Source organism: Salvelinus alpinus, chromosome 15 (assembly GCF_045679555.1).
Source record: "Salvelinus alpinus chromosome 15, SLU_Salpinus.1, whole genome shotgun sequence".
Lineage (NCBI taxonomy): Eukaryota > Metazoa > Chordata > Actinopteri > Salmoniformes > Salmonidae > Salvelinus > Salvelinus alpinus.
The window spans coordinates 40509247-40530988 of record NC_092100.1 but is presented as its reverse complement, the minus strand read 5'-3'; the positions used below and the strand labels follow the sequence as shown (position 1 = coordinate 40530988).

General features: G+C 43.5%; 1 protein-coding gene across 1 annotated transcript; it reads left to right on the top strand.

The window, feature by feature from the left end:
* Positions 1-8505: 8505 nt before the first annotated feature.
* LOC139539330 (WW domain-containing oxidoreductase-like) lies at positions 8506-21348 on the top strand. Its single transcript, XM_071342153.1, has 3 exons — positions 8506-8570; positions 8712-8881; positions 21233-21348. Exons 1-3 carry the CDS (start codon positions 8506-8508, stop codon positions 21346-21348), a joined length of 351 nt encoding a protein of 116 aa, XP_071198254.1.
* The last annotated feature ends 394 nt before the right edge of the window (positions 21349-21742 follow it).

Below are 21742 nucleotides of genomic sequence, written 5' to 3'. Positions count from 1 at the left end.
ATTTGTTTACATACCTGTTAGTGAGCATATCTCCTTAGCCTAAATAATCCATCCACCTGACAGGTGTGGCATATCAAGAAGCTGATTAAACAGCATGATCATTACACAGGAGCACCTTGTGGTGTGAACAATAAAAGGCCACTCCAAAATGTGAAGTTTTGTCACACAACGCCACAGATGTCTCAAGTTGAGGGAAAGTGCAATTGGCATGCTGACTGCAGGAATGTCCACCAGAGCTATTGCCAGAGAATGTAATGTTAAATTCTCTACCATAAGCCGCCTCCAACGTCATTTTAGGGAATTTGGCAGTATGTCCAACCGGCCTCACAACCGCAGACCACGTGTAACCACGCCAGCTCAGGACCTCCACATCAGGCTTCTTCACCTGCGGGATCATCTGAGACCAGCCACCCGGACTGCTGATGAACCTGAGGATTATTTCTGTCTGTAATAAAGCCCTTTTGTGGGGAAAAACTCATTCTGGTTGGCTGGCCTGGCTCCCCAGTGGGTAGATTAGGGCCTAATGAATTTATTTCAATTGACTGATTTCCTTATATGAACTGTAACTCAGTAAAACCGTTGAATTTGTTGCATGTTGCGTTTATATTTTTGTTCAGTATAGTTTGTTGATTTAAATGACATGGAAGTATGTTAACGACCAACCAAGCATATCCAAAATGTTTATCGAATGATAAAAAAAAAAGAATACAGCCATTGTCGGGTTATGAGTAAAGTAGGAAATTTAACATGGGAGTAAAGGGAGTACCCTACGGCTGTACCCTACTCGTGGTGTGGTCATGTTAAGCCATGCCTTGCCATGTGTATCTATGGGCGAGTGGGTGTGTCGAAAGGAAAGGAGTGGGTTTGTCAAAAGTAAAGCAATGGGGTGTGGAAAGGAGTGGGTGTGTCAAAAGGAAAGTAATGGGGTGTGGAAAGGAGTGGGTGTGTCAAAAGGAAAGTAATGGGGTGTGGAAAGGAGTGGGTGTGTCAAAAGGAAAGTAATGGGGTGTGGAAAGGAGTGGGTGTGTCAAAAGGAAAGTAATGGGGTGTGGAAAGGAGTGGGTGTGTCAAAAGCCACTGCTATTGCCAATGTTTAAAGGGTAGGTAGCATATACTTAACCATATGTAACTTATGGATTTGCATTAGTATATGCAACAAAAAGTCGCAACTCAAAGTTATACCTCGCTTTTGTATCTTTTGAGTTATTACATGAAACTGATCAGAATTCCGAATATTTTTATATATTTATTTTCGGGATGTGATGTAATATGGAGGACTCTGCAAGCCAGCCTATTCCCTATAATGTAAACTCCAACAGATTTTTACTTCAAATACAGTGCATTCGGAAAGTATTCAGACCCCTTCCCTTTTACCACATTTTGTTACATTACAGCCTTGTTCTAAAGTGGATTATCATCAATCTACACACAATACCTCATAATGACAAAGCTAACAGATTTTTAGAAAAGTTTGCAAATTTATTAAAAATACATTATTTACATAAGTATTCAGACCCTTTGCTATGAGACTCGAAATTGAGCTCAGGTGCATCCTATTTCCATTTATCATCTTTGAGATGTTTCTACAACTTGATTGGAGCCCACCTGTGGTAAATTCAATTGATTGGACATGATTTGGAAAAGCACACATTTACATTTACATTTAAGTCATTTAGCAGACGCTCTTATCCAGAGCGACTTACAAATTGGTGCATTCACCTTATGATATCCAGTGGAACAACCACTTTACAATAGTGCATCTCAGTCTTTTAAGGGGGAGGGGGGGGTTAGAAGGATTACTTTATCCTATCCTAGGTATTCCTTAAAGAGGTGGGGTTTCAGGTGTCTCCGGAAGGTGGTGATTGACTCCGCTGACCTGGCGTCGTGAGGGAGTTTGTTCCACCATTGGGGTGCCAGAGCAGCGAACAGTTTTGACTGGGCTGAGCGGGAACTGTACTTCCTCAGAGGTAGGGAGGCGAGCAGGCCAGAGGTGGATGAACGCAGTGCCCTTGTTTGGGTGTAGGGCCTGATCAGAGCCTGAAGGTACGGAGGTGCCGTTCCCCTCACAGCTCCGTAGGCAAGCACCATGGTCTTGTAGCGGATGCGAGCTTCAACTGGAAGCCAGTGGAGAGAGCGGAGGAGCGGGGTGACGTGAGAGAACTTGGGAAGGTTGAACACCAGACGGGCTGCGGCGTTCTGGATGAGTTGTAGGGGTTTAATGGCACAGGCAGGGAGCCCAGCCAACAGCGAGTTGCAGTAATCCAGACGGGAGATGACAAGTGCCTGGATTAGGACCTGCGCCGCTTCCTGTGTGAGGCAGGGTCGTACTCTGCGAATGTTGTAGAGCATGAACCTACAGGAACGGGTCACCACCTTGATGTGAGTTGAGAACGACAGGGTGTTGTCCATGATCACGCCAAGGTTCTTAGCACTCTGGGAGGAGGACACAATGGAGTTGTCAACCGTGATGGCGAGATCATGGAACGGGCAGTCCTTCCCCGGGAGGAAGAGCAGCTCCGTCTTGCCGAGGTTCAGCTTGAGGTGGTGATCCGTCATCCACACTGATATGTCTGCCAGACATGCAGAGATGCGATTCGCCACCTGGTTATCAGAGGGGGGAAAGGAGAAGATTAATTGTGTGTCGTCTGCATAGCAATGATAGGAGAGACCATGTGAGGATATGACAGAGCCAAGTGACTTGGTGTATAGCGAGAATAGGAGAGGGCCTAGAACAGAGCCCTGGGGGACACCAGTGGTGAGAGCACGTGGTGCGGAGACAGATTCTCGCCACGCCACCTGGTAGGAGCGACCTGTCAGGTAGGACGCAATCCAAGCGTGGGCCGCGCCGGAGATGCCCAGCTCGGAGAGGGTGGAGAGGAGGATCTGATGGTTCACAGTATCAAAGGCAGCCGATAGGTCTAGAAGGATGAGAGCAGAGGAGAGAGAGTTAGCTTTAGCAGTGCGGAGCGCCTCCGTGACACAGAGAAGAGCAGTCTCAGTTGAATGACTAGTCTTGAAACCTGACTGATTTGGATCAAGAAGGTCATTCTGAGAGAGATAGCAGGAGAGCTGGCCAAGGACGGCACGTTCAAGAGTTTTGGAGAGAAAAGAAAGAAGGGATACTGGTCTGTAGTTGTTGACATCGGAGGGATCGAGTGTAGGTTTTTTCAGAAGGGGTGCAACTCTCGCTCTCTTGAAGACGGAAGGGACGTAGCCAGCGGTCAAGGATGAGTTGATGAGCGAGGTGAGGTAAGGGAGAAGGTCTCCGGAAATGGTCTGGAGAAGAGAGGAGGGGATAGGGTCAAGCGGGCAGGTTGTTGGGCGGCCGGCCGTCACAAGACGCGAGATTTCATCTGGAGAGAGAGGGGAGAAAGAGGTCAAAGCACAGGGTAGGGCAGTGTGAGCAGAACCAGCGGTGTCGTTTGACTTAGCAAACGAGGATCGGATGTCGTCGACCTTCTTTTCAAAATGGTTGACGAAGTCATCCGCAGAGAGGGAGGAGGGGGGAGGAGGGGGAGGAGGATTCAGGAGGGAGGAGAAGGTGGCAAAGAGCTTCCTAGGGTTAGAGGCAGATGCTTGGAATTTAGAGTGGTAGAAAGTGGCTTTAGCAGCAGAGACAGAAGAGGAGAATGTAGAGAGGAGGGAGTGAAAGGATGCCAGGTCCGCAGGGAGGCGAGTTTTCCTCCATTTCCGCTCGGCTGCCCGGAGCCCTGTTCTGTGAGCTCGCAGTGAGTCGTCGAGCCACGGAGCAGGAGGGGAGGACCGAGCCGGCCTGGAGGATAGGGGACATAGAGAGTCAAAGGATGCAGAAAGGGAGGAGAGGAGGGTTGAGGAGGCAGAATCAGGAGATAGGTTGGAGAAGGTTTGAGCAGAGGGAAGAGATGATAGGATGGAAGAGGAGAGAGTAGCGGGGGAGAGAGAGCGAAGGTTGGGACGGCGCGATACCATCCGAGAAGGGGCAGTGTGGGAAGTGTTAGATGAGAGCGAGAGGGAAAAGGATACAAGGTAGTGGTCGGAGACTTGGAGGGGAGTTGCAGTGAGATTAGTGGAAGAACAGCATCTAGTAAAGATGAGGTCAAGCGTATTGCCTGCCTTGTGAGTAGGGGGGGAAGGTGAGAGGGTGAGGTCAAAAGAGGAGAGGAGTGGAAAGAAGGAGGCAGAGAGGAATGAGTCAAAGGTAGACGTGGGGAGGTTAAAGTCACCCAGAACTGTGAGAGGTGAGCCATCCTCAGGAAAGGAACTTATCAGGGCGTCAAGCTCATTGATGAACTCTCCAAGGGAACCTGGAGGGCGATAAATGATAAGGATGTTAAGCTTGAAAGGGCTGGTAACTGTGACAGCATGAAATTCAAAGGAGGCGATAGACAGATGGGTCAGGGGAGAAAGAGAGAATGTCCACTTGGGAGAGATGAGGATCCCAGTGCCACCGCCCCGCTGACCAGAAGCTCTCGGGGTGTGCGAGAAATCATGTAGTAACCAAAAAAGTGTTAAAAATCAAAATATATTTTATATTCTTCAAAGCAGCCACCCTTTGCCTTGATGACAGCTTTGCACACTCTTGGCCAACTAGTGGTTCACTATGCTTTAGGTGCCTTTTGGCAAACTCCAATCGGGCTGTCATGTGACTTTTACTGAGGAGTGGCTTCTGTCTGGCCACTAAAATAAAGGTGTGATTGGTAGAGTGCTGCAGAGATGATTGTCATACTGGAAGGTTCTCCCATCTCCACAGAGGAACTCTGGAGTTCTGTCAGAGTAACCTTTGGGTTCTTGGCCAAATCCCTGACCAAGGCCCTGGTCAGGGATCAACCTTTGGGGGTAGAAGCTGTTCAGGGTCCTGCTGGTTCCAGACTTGGTGTATTGGTATGGTTTGTCGTGCGGGAGCAGAGAGAACAGTTATGACTTGGCTGGCTGGAGTCTTGGAACATTTTTGAGCTTGGAAGGCACTATGGTGTTGAACGCTGAGCTGTAGTCAAAGAACAGCATTCTGACGTTGGCGTTCCTTTTGTCCAACTGGGAAAAGGCAGTGTGGAGTGCAATAGAGATTGCGTCATCTGTGCATCTGTTGGAGCGGTATGCGAATTGGAGTGGGTTTAGTGTGTCTGGGATGTGGTGTTGATGTGAGCCATGACCAGCCATTCAAAGCTTCAAAGAAAAATTGCAATCTTTTATAAAACATTTTTAGAAGACAATCATGGTACCAATAACTGCTTTTAATACACCAGATGTATGTCTTTGAACCGATTATTCAGAATTAAAAAAAATTCACACAGAAGAAGTATAAGGATAATTAATTTAGTTGCTAATGGCAGCCTGCATTAACCCGGTCGGCCTTTAACTTGAGTTACTCAATGAGAGGGGGCAGCGCTGAGCTAGACTGCAACGTCACTTCCTGGAGTAGCTCAAACTGTGCATGTTATGGGAGATTCTCGTTTGACAAAAGACCATCTTCTCTCCTCTGTGACCCAGAAACCGATGAGTGTGTCAATTCATCAGTAGGCAAACAGAAGAGTGTCCTCCCCTCCTTGAAAGCCACCTTTCATTGAGGATACTTATCTGTATCCTAATAGCAAAGAGTTTAAAAATCTGCCACCCCCCCTTTGAATCAGTGTTTGTTTTGTCAGAGAAAAACATGCACACGTTTAAAAACAATATGCTTTTGTTTTGAGCCGACTTCCCCGTGGGCTTTGAACGGGTCACCTGGCTCACCCCTAGGAGGCAGCCAATTCCAAAACGAATGCAATCACCCTTCCCTTAAGAAACTCCTCACAAAATTGGTAACCCGGGGCAGATAATCGAATCACCTCACTTCACTCTTGCAGGACTTCATTACCCAAACACTTCGCAGACATGAGAATCGTCACAGTATTGATGCGGAAGTGCTGAGGCAGGCTTATAATAACGTGTATTTTGGTTTTCAAGGCTCCTTCGCTTCTGCAAAAATATAGATTTGCATTTCTTTTGGAATTTTTTCTGTAGCTCTGTATTCGTAAGGAACACGGGCGATGACAGCTTTAAAGTATGCTGGAATGGATGATACAGACAGTGAAGATGAGTTGCCTCCAGGATGGGAAGAGAGATCTTCGAGGGATGGATGGGTTTACTATGCGAAGTAAGGGAAAATTAACTATTGCGTAGAGTTTCAATGAACCATTCTATTTCTACGGTCTCAACCACCACCAGCGCCGCTTGCTTTTATGGCAGTGTTATCCTTGCCATAAACCAGTCCTTGAACATACTAGCCTTATCTATTCAATATCGCCCACAACAATAGGGCAGAGAAGCTTTGTTTTGATGCAGTTAATTACTAACGGCAACAGTTAGATAGTTTGATGGACCCCCCCTCTACATGTCTCCCTCTCAGTTACTACACAGCAACAGTTAGATAGTTTGATGGACCCCCCCTCTACATGTCTCCCTCTCAGTTACTACACAGCAACAGTTAGATAGTTTGATGGACCCCCCCTCTACATGTCTCCCTCCCAGTTGCTAACAGCAACAGTTAGATAGTTTGATGGACCCCCCCTCTACATGTCTCCCTCCCAGTTGCTAACAGTAACAGTTAGCAAGTTTGATGCCCCCCCCCCCCCCCTCTACATGTTTCCCTCTCTACACAGTCATGAGGAAATGAAGACTGTGGGATCATCCCAAGACAGGGCAGAAGAGGCACTGTGCTGGAGGTTTCGGGTAACTGTCCAGTCTGACCCCATTCCCAACTGTTCTCTTATACCCACCCACCTCTTACTGTACATCCCACCTTCAATAAGCCTTTTTGCAAGCGTGTGTGTAATGGTCATTACTTGTGCACATTGGACCCAACTAAGGATGTTAACGGTTAACCGTTAATGTATTAGCAACCGAAAATAAATTTGACCCGTAATGCTTATCGGTCTATAGGTTAATTTCCACAATTGTGTAGAATGAAATTGGCGCGTGGGTATTTTCGTTAATCGTCACGCATTTCAGGTATCACGCGCACAGCATACAGAGCATAGTTTGCTACCATCTGTCAGACAGCGTGAGAGTAACTACTCAAAAAGTCTGTAGGCTACTGGAGTGAAACCTGCTTTTGTAAGACCAGCCATTGCGCAACAAATAACAATTTCGAATGCCATGATTAAAAATTTGTTATTTTTATTTCTCAACTCGTAAAGCGCGCCTCCCATTCGGATGCATATGCTATAGCCTGCCAACCGTTGACTATCAGCACGTCACCCACCACTTTGCAATGTGAGTTTGAGGCAGTATAATTGTTTCAAACCTGAACGCCTTACCTTGCAAAAATCCATCCATAGATACGTGGAGGCAATTATTTTATAAAGACTTCCTCTTGCCATTAACCAGCATTTCTCTCCTGTTATATTGGTTTTCATATGAACTTTCTTTCGTTGTCCAGAAGCCAAATCCTTGTCATATTCGCAACCGATCATAGTAGTTGCTATTAGATTCCCCCTCTTTCTAAATTTAACGGAGATTTTCATCTCACATATGGAACTGCTCGCATTTAGTGCGCGGTTTAGAACCGTGTTTTCCGCGATTGCATTTTTGGCAAATGTTTCAAAATGACATTTTATTAGCGGCTTCATTACAGGAGTTGCATCTTCAATTATAGCCTGTTGACAGTAAGACGATAGGCTTACTATTGTTGCATGTTTTCATTACGCTCTTATTAATGAAAAATGCCCGGTCCTTGTATGCGTGCAGAGAGGAAGAGGCGAAGCCAGAGGTTTCACTCCCCAAAAAAGTCCAATGCATTTCTATGGGTTTATTTTGGGCCTACGCTTGTCGCCCATTCTTTGGGCGGAAACGTAAGCATCTCGTCATTATATACAGATCTCTGATAGTGTTTTCTGTTGGTCAAGTTATTTTACCGTTTGAATTTTTTTTAACCGTTTGTTGACCGGTTAATGAGGATCAGATAATCCGCAGGAAAATTGACCGACATTTGCATCCCTAGACCCAACCTAATGTGTCCAAGACTCACCAGATTTTCTTATGGAACTGGGTGCACTTGAATGTTCATAGTGAGAGGTTAAAACACTGATAAATATCATTCTGCAATTGTAGAGTTATCCGAGTTATCCTTCTGTTAGGATGGCACTCAGTAACAGATATTGAGTTAATGGTATGAATATTGCTTCTGAATGGCTTGAGGAGTCTAACAGGAGGGTTTTCTTCCCCACAGATCCACCATGTGGATGGGAGCAGGAGACAGACGATAAAGGACAGATCCTCTTTCCTGATATCCTGAACAACTAGCAAGCTAAGACGTGGCAGTAAAAAATGAAAATAATCACTTTATTTGACAGTACATACATTTACCAGGCATTTACTAATAAATTACAAGGTAACATGATAATTACACAGTGACAACCTAATTACTTGTTTGTTTCTTTGGGATTCATTCCAATGAGCACCATTTCATATAAGAATGTACCAGAAAGTAGCAATTGTTTGTGCATTTCCTATTTAATACCAGGTAAATAGCAGTGTAAAGTCTTTTGACCCATGGCTGTGAGCAGCCTATCTATGCCCCACTGCCTGCCTGAGACTGTTCATGAGGCCTTGTTTCAGTAGAGAGAGACCTCTCGGAGCATGCTTACAACCACTTAGCTTAATAGTTATCGCAAGTTCATACAACATGAAACTTACTCCCCGCCCCTCATTCTCTCTCTCCTTCATGCTTCCCTCTCCCCTTCCCCCTTCCCTAACAGTCACATTAACAAGAGGAATACCTACTTTGACCCACGGCAGGCATTCACGGTGGAGGATGTGCTGGTGAAGCCGAAGCGTTACGATAGTAACACAGCAGCCCTGGAGATCCTGCAGGGTTGCAACCTCTCAGACAGGGTGGTCCTCATCACCGGGGGCAACTCTGGCATCGGTGAGTTTAGCACTGTGTGTGTGCAGTGCACATGTGTCTGTGTGTAATTAACTTACTGTATTTATGCCTTGATAGTTAGGAAGTGCACCTTCATTATTTCACCAGTAGGTGGGGGTATTGCACCGCAGTCTTTTTAGTCCAGTCCCGACAGTGCTTCTCTGTCTTCCCCTGCAAGCCAAAGCTTAATTGTATCTCTTTAAAACCAGGCATTCATCAACATTAACCTCCAAAATGATACACTTACACTGAACAAATCATTCCCAACATGATTACCCAACATGATTGTATTGAAGTTCATTAACTGAGCTGAATTGGATGTCATTGTTAACTGTAATGAATGACGGCCATTTGTGGCGAGCAATTGCATGGCTCACTGTATAATGGCCTTGGAAACAAATGCATTTCCTCCTCATCTCTGTGTAAATTAGCACAAGTAGAAGCTATTCATCCACAGTCACCGCTTCAGTTGCAGGGAGATAATGACAGCGCAAGGGAAATTAAACAAACATAAAATCGTTAATTGTCTTTATATTCAAATCATTCCTCTTCCTAAAGTTCTGGCTTTGCAAATGGAGTGAGTATATCACTACAGTGTTGTTGTTTTCAGATTTATAATGGTCAACACTTCCGACTGACTGAACAGGAGAGGTTGCAGACTTTCTCAGCACTTAGCTTCCCATCCTTAATGACTACCCATCCTTCCTTCCTATCCTTAATATATATATATTACTTTGGGCCAGGGGTTCTGCACCACTGTCAAGTTTGTACCCGTTGTTCTCAAGATGGAACAAAACAACAAGGAACACATAGTCTAGAACAAAATACAAGACTCTGGCTATCACGTTGAAGTCATTCGAGGGAAACAACTTTTACCACGTAAGAATGGACTAGTCAAATGCAAAAACATATAGGCCTACTGTCACAAAATACCTATTGTCAACTGGATAAAGCTGATTTAGTTTATAGTCCTCTTGCCAAGACACTTTCCAGTGAGTGAGATGGTGTTTTTTTTTTTGTCCACAAGAGGGCACAGAAGCTCTTTCAGATGGAATGTGGCGATCAGAATAGTACACTGAGCTTTACACACGTCGGTCCTTTTGTTTCTCTTAAAGGGGCAATCTGTGATTGGTACATCCATTTTTGGACATATGAATTATTGATATATATACCCAGTACCTCTTGATGAATATAACTTATAAATGCTTAATGACCTTAGTTTAACTGTTGTACCCCATCAGAACCCAAAATATAAGCCTGTTTTATTTTGTTTTTGTTTTGTAAACAATTTAAATATAAACAAACACTGTATAGCCTCAAAACATGGTTAAAACTATACATTTTAAATCATGAATGGTCAGTCCTTGTGTCCATAGCTCTATCTATGAATTTGAGTGGTTACATTTCTCTACCCCCATCCCTCAGATGTTTACCAAATCAGTGGCTGGTGGCATCGTTATTGTTCGAACTGCAGATTGCCGCTTTAAGAATATATAATCTATCAAAAACACACTTTGATATTTTAACTATAGGTTTCGCTGTTGGTCCATTGATTCTGAATAACTGTGATGCATTGAGCCCTGTCTCTAGTTTATTTTCCTCAGTGACGGGGAGTTTTTGTTTTTCAGTTAAAATTATCAAAAAGTATCAGACACAATTCTAAACAAAATAACCTATTGATATTATTATTATTACTAATATTGTCTACAGTTCAATGTTTTTTCTGAAGTGTCAATGTCTAATGAACACACATTTACATGTACCTTTATCCTCCACTTTTCTCCCAGTGTACTGTATATTAATTAATCTGCTATAATGAACAGTATGCCAATAGTAATTGCCACCAGTAGCGAGCTCTCTTGACATCCCCATGGCCTATGTGTGAAATGTGCTTATGCCAATTGACTAGACACAGTGGGAATTTTAATTGCATCAATAGTGCCCATTCATTTGGTCAAGGGGATTGTTTCAACAGGCAATACGATGACATTTATTTTTCACTATAACGTTAGCGGGCTTTTATTTAAATTACATGTTTCCATTTTACTGTGTTAATTTAGCTCTTAATGCATGGGGAATGTACATATACGAGGCCATTTATGCATGAAATGTAATGCGGTATGGTTTTGTGAACAGGCCTGAATAGGCGCTGGTAATATTGCTGGAAGGTGATACAGGACTGTGGTGCGTCTCGTTAATGTGATCACTGTTCTGTATTCACAGCATTAGTCTTCTTTTCTCCCTCCCTCCTTTGTAATTTAAAAACTAGTAAGAACCCCTATTGTGTCTTTAATTGCAGTAATGGAAATGAATGGTCACTGTCTCTCTCTCTTTCCCCCTATCTCTCTCTCTTTCTCTCTCTGTGTAAAGGTAGTGTTCTCTAGCCCTCCGGTCCACCTGTATGTGTACCATTGATCCTGTAGTGACTGTGATCCTGACTCAAGCATCCCATCCATCCCCATTAATAGCCCTTGCTCTAGCCTTCATTATCCTCCATTCAACTAACTAACTCTACACAGTTACTGTAATTACAGGCCGAGGCTCCACTGTACTGCTTGTCTTTAAAGGGTAGGTAGCATAAACGTAACCTCATGTAACATGGATTTGCATAGTATATGTAACATAGTATATCCATCAAAAGTCCCAATGCGAAGTTACACCTCACTTTTCTATTTTTCTAGTTATTACATAAAACCGAAGAATGCCGAAGTCATGCCGGGAAAATGTTTTTTGCTGGTTGTGACGTACTATGGAGGACCCGGCAAGCCAGCCTATTCCCTGTAATGTAAACTCTAACAGAAATAACTTCAAGTGTATAACTTCAAATTAAACTAAATCATTAGTACTATTAGTACTAATGCTTTTTCACTTATTAGCACTTAATGCACTGTTTTCAATCAAATTGTCAGCCAACTTACAAGCGAATACTTTCTGAATTTCTTGTTTCAAATCAGCTTGCATGGTTGCCAGCCAACTAGCCTGGTAACGTTAGCCCTACTAGCCTGCTAACATTAGTCCTAACAGCCTGCTAACGTTACTTTCGCACTGCATGAGTCAGCCAGTTGCTTACCACCACATTAGCATAAACCAACGTTTTGGAAATACATAACACCATCTACCCAGTTAAAACAAAATAATGCTACCAGTATATGCAGTTATCTTAGCAAGCCAGCCAGCCAGCTAAACTTAGTTATTTTAGCCTGCTAGCTAGCCTAGCCAGCTAACTAGGCTAGTTGGCCAACTACCACGGTTGACATAGCTACAGTTGAAGTCGGAAGTTTACATACACTTAGGTTGCAGTCATTTCAACCACTCCACACATTTCTTGCTAACAAACTATAGTTTTGGCAAGTCTGTTAGGACATCTATTTGTGCATGAAACAAGTCATTTTTCCAACAATTGTTTACAGACTCATAATTCACTGTATCACAATTCCAGTGTGTCAGAAGTTTACATACACTAAGTTGACTGTGCCTTTAAACAGCTTGGAAAATTCCAGAAAATGATGTCATAGCTTTAGAAGCTTCTGATAGGCTAATTGACATCATTTGAGTCAATTGGAGGTGTACCTGTGGATGTATTTCAAGGCCTACCTTCAAACTCAGTGCCTCTTTGCTTGACATCATGGGAAAATCAAAAGTAATCAGCCAAGACCTCCGGATTTTTTTTTGTAGACCTCCACAAGTCTGGCATGAAGGTACCACGTTCATCTGTACAAACAATAGTGCGCTTGTATAAACACCATGGGACCACGCAGCCGTCATACCACTCAGGAAGGAGACGTGTTCTGTCTCCTAGAGATGAACATACTTTGGTGCAAAAAGTGCAAATCAATCCCAGAACAACAGCAAAGGACCTTGTGAAGATGCTGGAGGAAACAGGTACAAAAGTATCTATATCCACAGTAAAACGAGTCCTATATTGACATAACCTGAAAGGCCGCTCAGCAAGGAAGAAGCCACTGCTCAAAAACCTTCATAAAAAAGCCAGACTACTGTTTGCAACTGCACACGGGGACAAAGATCAAACTTTTTGGAGAAATGTCTTCTCGTCTGATGAAACAAAAATATAACTGTTTTTAGGCCTCCCGGGTGGCGCAGTGGTCTAGGGCACTGCATCGCAGTGCTAGCTGCGCCACCAGAGTCTCTGGGTTCGCGCCCAGGCTCTGTCGCAGCCGGCCGCGACCGGGAGGTCCGTGGGGCGACGCACAATTGGCCTAGCGTCGTCCGGGTTAGGGAGGGTTTGGCCGGTAGGGATATCCTTGTCTCATCGCGCTCCAGCGACTCCTGTGGCGGGCCGCGCGCAGTGCGCGCTAACCGAGGGGGCCAGGTGCACGGTGTTTCCTCCGACACATTGGTGCGGCTGGCTTCCGGGCTGGAGGCGCGCTGTATTAAGAAGCAGTGCGGCTTGGTTGGGTTGTGCTTCGGAGGACGCATGGCTTTCGACCTTCGTCTCTCCCGAGGCCGTACGGGAGTTGTAGCGATGAGACAAGATAGTAATTACTAGCGATTGGATACCATGAAAATTGGTGATAAAAGGGGATAAAAAAAATAAAAAATAAAAATAAAAATAAAATAGAACTGTTTGCCCATAATGACCATCATTATGTTTGGAGGAAAAAGGTGGAGGCTTGCAAGCCGAAGAACACCATCCCAACCGTGAAGCACGGTTGTGAAGCACAGCATCATGTTGTGGGGGTACTTTGCAGCAGGAGGGACTGGTGCACTTCACAAAATAGATGGCATCATGAGGACGGAAAATTGTGGATATATTGAGGCAACATCTCAAGACATCAGTCAGGAAGTTAAAGCTTAGTCGCAAATGGGTCTTCAAAATAGACAATGACCCCAAGCATACTTCCAAAGTTGTGGCAAAATGGCTTGACAACAAAGTCAAGGTATTGGAGTGTCCATCACAAAGCCCTGACCTCAATCTTATTGAAAATTTGTGGGCAGAACTGAAAAGGCGTGTGCGAGCAATGAGGCCTACAAGCCTGACTCAGTTACACCAGCTCTGTCAGTAGGAATGGGCCAAAATTCACCCAACTTATTGTGGGAAGCTTGTGGAAGGCTACATGAAACGTTTGACCCAAGTTAAACAATTTAAAGGCAATGCTACCAAATACTAATTGAGTGTATGTAAACTTCTGACCCACTGGGAATGTGATGAAATAAATAAAATCTGAAATAAATCATTCTCTCTAATATCATTCTGACATTTCACATTCTTAAAATAAAGTGGTGATCCTAACTGACCTAAGACAGGGACTCTTTACTAGGATTAAATGTCAGGAATTGTGAAAAACTGAGTTGAAATGTATTTGGCTAAGGTGTATGTAAACTTCCGACTTCAACTGTATGTAGTAAGCCAGAGAACAACACCAACTAGTCTAGCACAGGTAGGAACCCACAGAACACACACAAAAAAGCCAGCAGATATAAGCTATAGAGAGCGGAGACTTACCGATTGACGGCTGAGTTAGCTACCAAAGAAGCGCCAAGGAGAGAGGGGCTTCAGAAGGAGAGGCCATTTCACAGGCCGAGGGAGGGCCAGCTAATCCAGTATAGTGAGGTAAATCCAAAGTAGATTGATTCCAGAGGCAATAATCCAGAGGCGGCATTGGGCACAGGTAACGAGGGGAAGCATCAACAATAAGACAGAGATTGGAGGAAGGCTCCAGGCAGATGGAAATTATCACAACAGCACAGTTAGTCAGCTACTGTAGCACGCTAGTACTAAGCCAAGGTTGAAAAACTCTGGTAGCCTATTTCACAGAGAACAGGCCAAAAAGTTGACCAAACAAATTGGAGGATGAAAAATAAACGAAGAGCAGCTGAGTTACTAAACATTTAGAGCAGGCAGGAAAACATTTTCCACGTTCCTTTTGAGGCAAAGGCAAGCTTGCTGGTGCAGGAGCAGAGCAGCCGAGCAGGATCATGTGGCCCCCACGTGTGGGAAATCTGATTGGTTGTTTACATCACACCTCCTTGTGATTGGTGGATTGAAGCTCACCTCTGCCAACACTCGGTCTGCATGGCTAGTGGCTAACATTAGCCAGCTCTAGCTAGCTAATGCAGAGTAGATTTTCCATATGACGTTGATAAATAGTGCATTGTGGGTAGTTTAGAAGATCTCTAGAAATAAGTTAATATATATGTAAAACCGCAACAAGAAGGTAACCAGATCGTGACTACAACCAAGTTACTAAGTCTTTGACCACATTGTGTTCAAACATTGTGTGACTCACTTTGGTGAGTAAAAACTCATGCTTCCTTTAAAGGGCTACAGTCACTGGGAGCAGAAAAGGAGAACTAGAGGGTAAACACAAGTATACACACTTTAAACACCTTTTGTTTTGCCCAACAGTTTAACCATCTTTTGTTTTGCCTAACAGTTTAACCATCTTTTGTTTTGCCTAACAGTTTAACCAGCTTTTGTTTTGCCTAACAGTTTAACCATCTTTTGTTTTGCCTAACAGTTTAACCATCTTTTGTTTTGCCTAACAGTTTAACCATCTTTTGTTTTGCCTAACAGTTTAACCATCTTTTGTTTTGCCTAACAGTTTAACCATCTTTTGTTTTGCCCAACAGTTTAACCATCTTTTGTTTTGCCTAACAGTTTAACCACCTTTTGTTTTGCCTAACAGTTTAACCATCTTTTGTTTTGCCTAACAGTTTAACCATCTTTTGTTTTGCCTAACAGTTTAACCACCTTTTGTTTTGCCTAACAGTTTAACCATCTTTTGTTTTGCCCAACAGTTTAACCATCTTTTGTTTTGCCCAACAGTTTAACCATCTTTTGTTTTGCCCAACAGTTTAACCATCTTTTGTTTTGCCCAACAGTTTAACCATCTTTTGTTTTGCCTAACAGTTTAACCATCTTTTGTTTTGCCTAACAGTTTAACCATCTTTTGTTTTGCCCAACAGTTTAACCATCTTTTGTTTTGCCTAACAGTTTAACCACCTTTTGTTTTGCCTAACAGTTTAACCACCTTTTGTTTTGCCCAACAGTTTAACCATCTTTTGTTTTGCCTAACAGTTTAACCATCTTTTGTTTTGCCCAACAGTTTAACCACCTTTTGTGGAAAAATCCATTGAAAGTATGGGGAGCGTTACTTTCTTCACTGCAACCAGTGATCAGTTTACCCACCTATATATATATATATTTTTTACCACTACATCACTGATTGTTAGCATTATTTGTAGCGGTTCTGCATGGTCCAGGGGAAGGTAGTCTCCTCTGTTCAAATTCTGAGAGCCCATCAATATTGTTGTCACCTTTAAAAAAAAACTTTTATTACAAGTTTTATTGATAGTGCTTCATAATACTAAACCTGACAACTGTCAACACTTTGTCCTCTGCATGTTCACACCTGTTAAGGCTATTCTCATCCATACTGAACATTGTGACAGGTTCTGTTTCTATCATATCTTCACTACTGACAATAAAACATGTGAATGAGGCGAAGCATATATGTGTATGGAATATCTACATCCATACACAGTGTTATATGTGTATGGAATATCTACATCCATACACAGTGTTATATGTGTATGGAATATCTACATCCATACACAGTGTTATATGTGTATGGAATATCTACATCCATACACAGTGTTATATGTGTATGGAATATCTATATCCATACACAGTGTTATATGTGTGCGCTAGATACTCTGTAGGGCCTGTGTGTGCTCATGGGTGGAGTGTAGGTCTCTGGGGTGTCATGTTATTAACTTGATAATATGACATATGGTTTAGTAATGGTTAGTTATGGTCCTAGTGACCCTCTCTGTCTCACTACAGCAGGACTACATGCAACCCATCCATATCCATCAGGACGGGCTCCACAAATAAGACTTCTGTAAAAGGATTATTGAATTCTTATTATTTTTTATCAGTTTGATTCATTTATTTTTTATTAAGATGTACGTTTAATTTCTAACGTTTGCTGAACATTTCATTTCACTGGGATAACATAGATTTTTTGTGTGCATGATTTGTGGTTTGATTTCAATTGGACATGAATTGCAAGATTTTATAGAGGACATTTTAGATTGCTGGTTTACAGTTGTGGTACTTTGTCTAAAGTGTCTGAACAAGCTGAGAATTGTATCTAAATAGCTTTCCCCAGTCGCGCGCGTGTGTGTGTGTGTGTGTGCGTGCGTGCGTGCGTGCGTGCGTGCGTGCGTGCGTGCGTGCGTGCGTGTGTGTGTGTGTGTGTGTGAGAGAGACCTGGGAAAGCCCCCTGTCTCATTCATGCTGTGAATTTCACATGGTGTTGGTGGTGGATCAATGTCACAGTAAGAAGCAGAGGAGAGTTAGAAGGAGGGACAACTAGTGAATAACAAGGTATTAGGGACTGAAAGATGTAGCATATATCTCTATCTCTGAACATCATTCCCTTAGTGTTTTAGGTCTTTAAATGTTATTTGTTATTCATGAAAGAGTGTCATTGTTCAGTGTTTGTGTTGATCCCTGTGTTGTGTGGATTATGAGCTAGGCCTGCTTTCTCCTCTCTCTGGAAGGACATATCACTAAACTGATGCAGCCAGTTGCGGAGCAGAGAGGAGTGAGGCTCAGTGTGCAGATTAAGCCCAATGCCAGGCTTTGTGATGGAGCATTAGATTGAGGCAGATTTGTCAAACATAACTGCCATTAAATTGGCAGCAAAGCCCTGGTATTTACTGCACCACTGCTGTTTGTGAATAAGGAGCCCTTAAAGAGTGGCCCAGCCATGCGTTAAACCCACTGCTTGGTAAGGAGGGGATTCATTATTCATACTGGGATTGACTAGGAGGAAGTAGATGCATAAGAAGATGCTCCTGGAGACGGGGGCATGCAGTGCAAGTTTGTAATGGGTGTGGGTCTGTGTGTGTGTGTATACACTGTATTTGTGCAAACAAGCTTGCGTGTATGTATACATCTTCACTGTGGGACAATCTCTTGTGTAAAGTCCTCTGTCTCCTCCTTGGAGATAACTGGTGTTATTCTAACTGAGGAAATTGAGCTTTACAACAGGCATTTCATGTCCTCTCTGAGGAAGATGTTTATTGGCTTCATAATGAGAACCAGTTATGGTTGGTTAGTCAAATTATTCAACTTTATTAACCTTGGATCAAATTCACAACGCAGACCCAAACTGGTGTAACATGTGAGGGAATTGCGCTGGAGGCCAGGAGGGTTCGATAATGATTACAGCTCTAATATAATTTAACTGGAATGGTTAGAGAGAGGATGGAATACATATATGTGCTTAAAGCCCCTCAGTGGAATCAAATGAAAGGCTACTGGGTTATTGTGTGTAGTCAAGTAGTTTATAGACCCATCGGGTTTACGGTGTGGGGATGATGAGATGAAAGCTACGGGAAGGGGAGGGCGGATTTTGATGACAGTGATGTGTGTGTGTGTAACCTGTTACCGTAGGGACAGGGTTGACCGGTGTTATTGGAGGCCATGATGAAGTCTGTCTGTGTGTGTAAAGGTAAAGTAAAGGCTGAGGTGACCAGTGTGATGGGAGGTCTTGATGAGAGATTGCGGTGGGAGTTGTAGGTGGTCACAGGGGGAGTGGGGAGGGGTCATGGAGGTGTGTGTGAAAGGCCATGCAATGTGGAGCATGAGGGGAGTGTGTGGGGCAAGGTGGGGGTTAAGAGGGGCCAGGCCAGGGGTAATAGAAGCACTCCAGGCCTCTCAGTTGGAACAACTCACCCCTGGGCTGTAATTACAAACCATACATCCCACTTTTGGGGTGACACCACCTCCCTGGGACTAATGGAAGGGCTGCAGTTGGAATGGAGGAGAATTAGAGCGCTCATAAGAGCAGGTGTGGAGGAGGCACCAATCTGTTTGAGAGGGAGGGAGGGAGAGAATCTGATTTGAGCTCTCTTTGCCCAAATCAACACAACTCATTTTACTTAAATGCTCCTTTGGAGCAGAGTTGTTTTTCCATTTGCCAAATAAACAGGTTTACTGGTAATGATCTCATTAGGCTGAGCCAATACACCTGTGTACGGAGGGAATATGGACAAACAGAGCGTTAAATCACACTCATTATTGGGGATATCAGGATGGCCAGGATCCTAATGTACCATGCAGAGCATCCACCCACTGGTTCATAGAGATTTCACACTGGTTATACAATACAGTAGTAATACAGTATTATAATGATGGAGGCTGTGAATCTGAGCAAAGTTGCTGTAACTCTCTGGTCCTCATTTGCTGGTAGTCTGGATTATAAGCACTGTTAAGGAAACTTCTCCATTGAGAATGCTTTTTAATCCTGGAGTAGGCTTCATCTGGGTCTGGGTAACCAGCCCGAAAAATGTGCTTTGTGTTTCCCTCTAAACGCTTGCTGAGGAGTATTACATGGCCTCTTTATATCCCTGAGTAGAACACACCTCAGCCTGACCTCCTGTCATGTTCTACAGTCTGGGTGCCACGCTAAATAACCTCCCCTGTTGTTCACCTGACCAGGAACTAATCTCGGCACCAAGGGAAACACAGGCGTGAGGGCGGGAAGCCTCTGTAAACCAACGTCATTCTCGTTATTTCACAATTAATGTCAAGTCCTTGTTATTTGTCATGAAGAAAACACAGCTCCCTCGCCCATGTTGTTGTTGTTGCTGCCAAATTCTAATTTGTACTCCATTATGGAAAACACTGGTGTCGATTAATTTCACTTTCATGCTTGGTACACACAACAAGTGAGTGTGAGGTGGCGTTGTTTACCCAGCTGCCAGTGTTCTTGTTCAATTTAGACAGGATGGAATAATCGTTGTTTAAGCTGTAGCATGCCTGCCTGCCTGCCGTCCTGTTCTGATTGCTGTTTATAATTTGTAAGTTTATGTCCAACCTTGGGTTTGTTGCTTTCCGGTTCTTTGTTTAACGTAAATCAGATATTGTTTGAGAAACTTTCACATATTATGTAATAATTCTCACATTGTATTTTAACTGCAGGGGGGGTGGAGGAGAGAAATAGATAGAGTACACTTGGTATGTAAGTATGCCTGTTCAAACACTTTTTCAAAAGTGTTTATCTACTATTTTTATCCAAACGTCAGAGTGCAACTCTTCTACTTCTTTCATGTGGTTATTATTGTGAGGGGACCATTAGCACAGGCAGCGCTCTCTCTCTCTTACTCCTAGTAAGGTGTCATATCATTTCATTCCATGCTTCAGTTGTCAGAGAGCCCCTCCAATCCCACTCCAATTTACAGTTTTAATAGATATTACTATTTAACACTCCACTCACAATTAGGCCTCCTAGGTCTCCACTTAATGAAAATCAGATTAAGACCTAATCTAATTACCGGTTGGTTTTAATCCACGCTGGCTGTGATACTGGCTGTCTGCCGTGCCTCCTCTCTGCTCCTCTCCGCCACAACCACTTAGTGTGCACAAACCTGCCCTATCGGTCTGTCACTCACCACTCTACGTGTGTGTGTGTGTGTCTGTTTCTGTTTATTAAAGATGTGTAAATGAGTGGATACTGAACGGTTTATTGCACGCTGTTAATATCGACTTCTTAACAAGAAATAAATATATGATTTAAGGAAAAGTTAATCTTGTAAATGAATTCTACCTCTGGGTTGAAATGACCCATTTAGACTGCAAACTTGGAAAATAACTTCTGTCTCTATCTTGTTTTTTTTGTTCGTTTTATCGTGACTACATGAGTTGGATAAATCCAGTTCCTATCAGAACAACTTTTCATGTCAAAAATGTTCTTATCAGTCAGTCTTTGAAGTGCTAGAATATCACACCAAGGTTTGATATGGAAGTTCTTCTCAAGTCATTTGAATGGTTCTGATTTTCTAGTTGTCTTCTCTATAACTTCCGTTGTTAACCATATCATCAACATCATTGTTATTATTGCTAGTATAATTAATACCACATTACCACTCCAACCAATATGAATCTCGATGTTTCTCTCAGTACAGTCAGTGGATAGTGATACCTTCTGAGATGGCTTGTGGTTGGTTTCCTATAACTGTATCGGGGACTAGCGGGTGAAGCCCTGAACCACATTAATTCAATCAGTGTCATCACTTCACAGAGACATGATTAACTTTCCCCAGTCGACCCTTTGGCTCCCTCCTCAGTGATATAAATTATATGCAACATAGATATGGATTCTAACCCATCTTTTACCCCTTCACAGTCAACTGCCCTGAGTATCTCCACATTATCTCCCAAAATAACTCATCTTTAAAGCATTACTCTGTCTCCCTCCTCTCCCTGTCTCACTCTTTTCCTCTCTATGTTGCTCCCTCCCTCCCTCCCTCCCTCCCTCCCTCCCTCCCTCCCTCCCTCCCTCCCTCCCTCCCTCCCTCCCTCCCTCCCTCTGTGTGTAGGTTTTGAGACAGCCAAGTCGTTTGCCCTCCATGGGGCCCATGTGATCCTGGCCTGTAGAAACGTCTCCAAGGCCAGCAAGGCTGTCAGCCTCATACAGCTGCTAGAGCTTTATTAACCTACACATACAGTACACACTGCTGGAGCTTTATTAACCTGCACATACAGTACACACTGCTGGAGCTTTATTAACCTACACATACAGTACACACTGCTGGAGCTTTATTAACCTGCACATACAGTACACACTGCTGGAGCTTTATTAACCTGCACATACAGTACACACTGCTGGAGCTTTATTAACCTACACATACAGTACACACTGCTGGTGCTTTATTAACCTGCACATACAGTACACACTGCTGGAGCTTTATTAACCTGCACATACAGTACACACTGCTGGAGCTTTATTAACCTACACATACAGTACACACTGCTGAAGATTTATTAACCTGCACATGCACATACAGTACACACTGCTGGAGCTTTATTAACCTGCACATACAGTACAC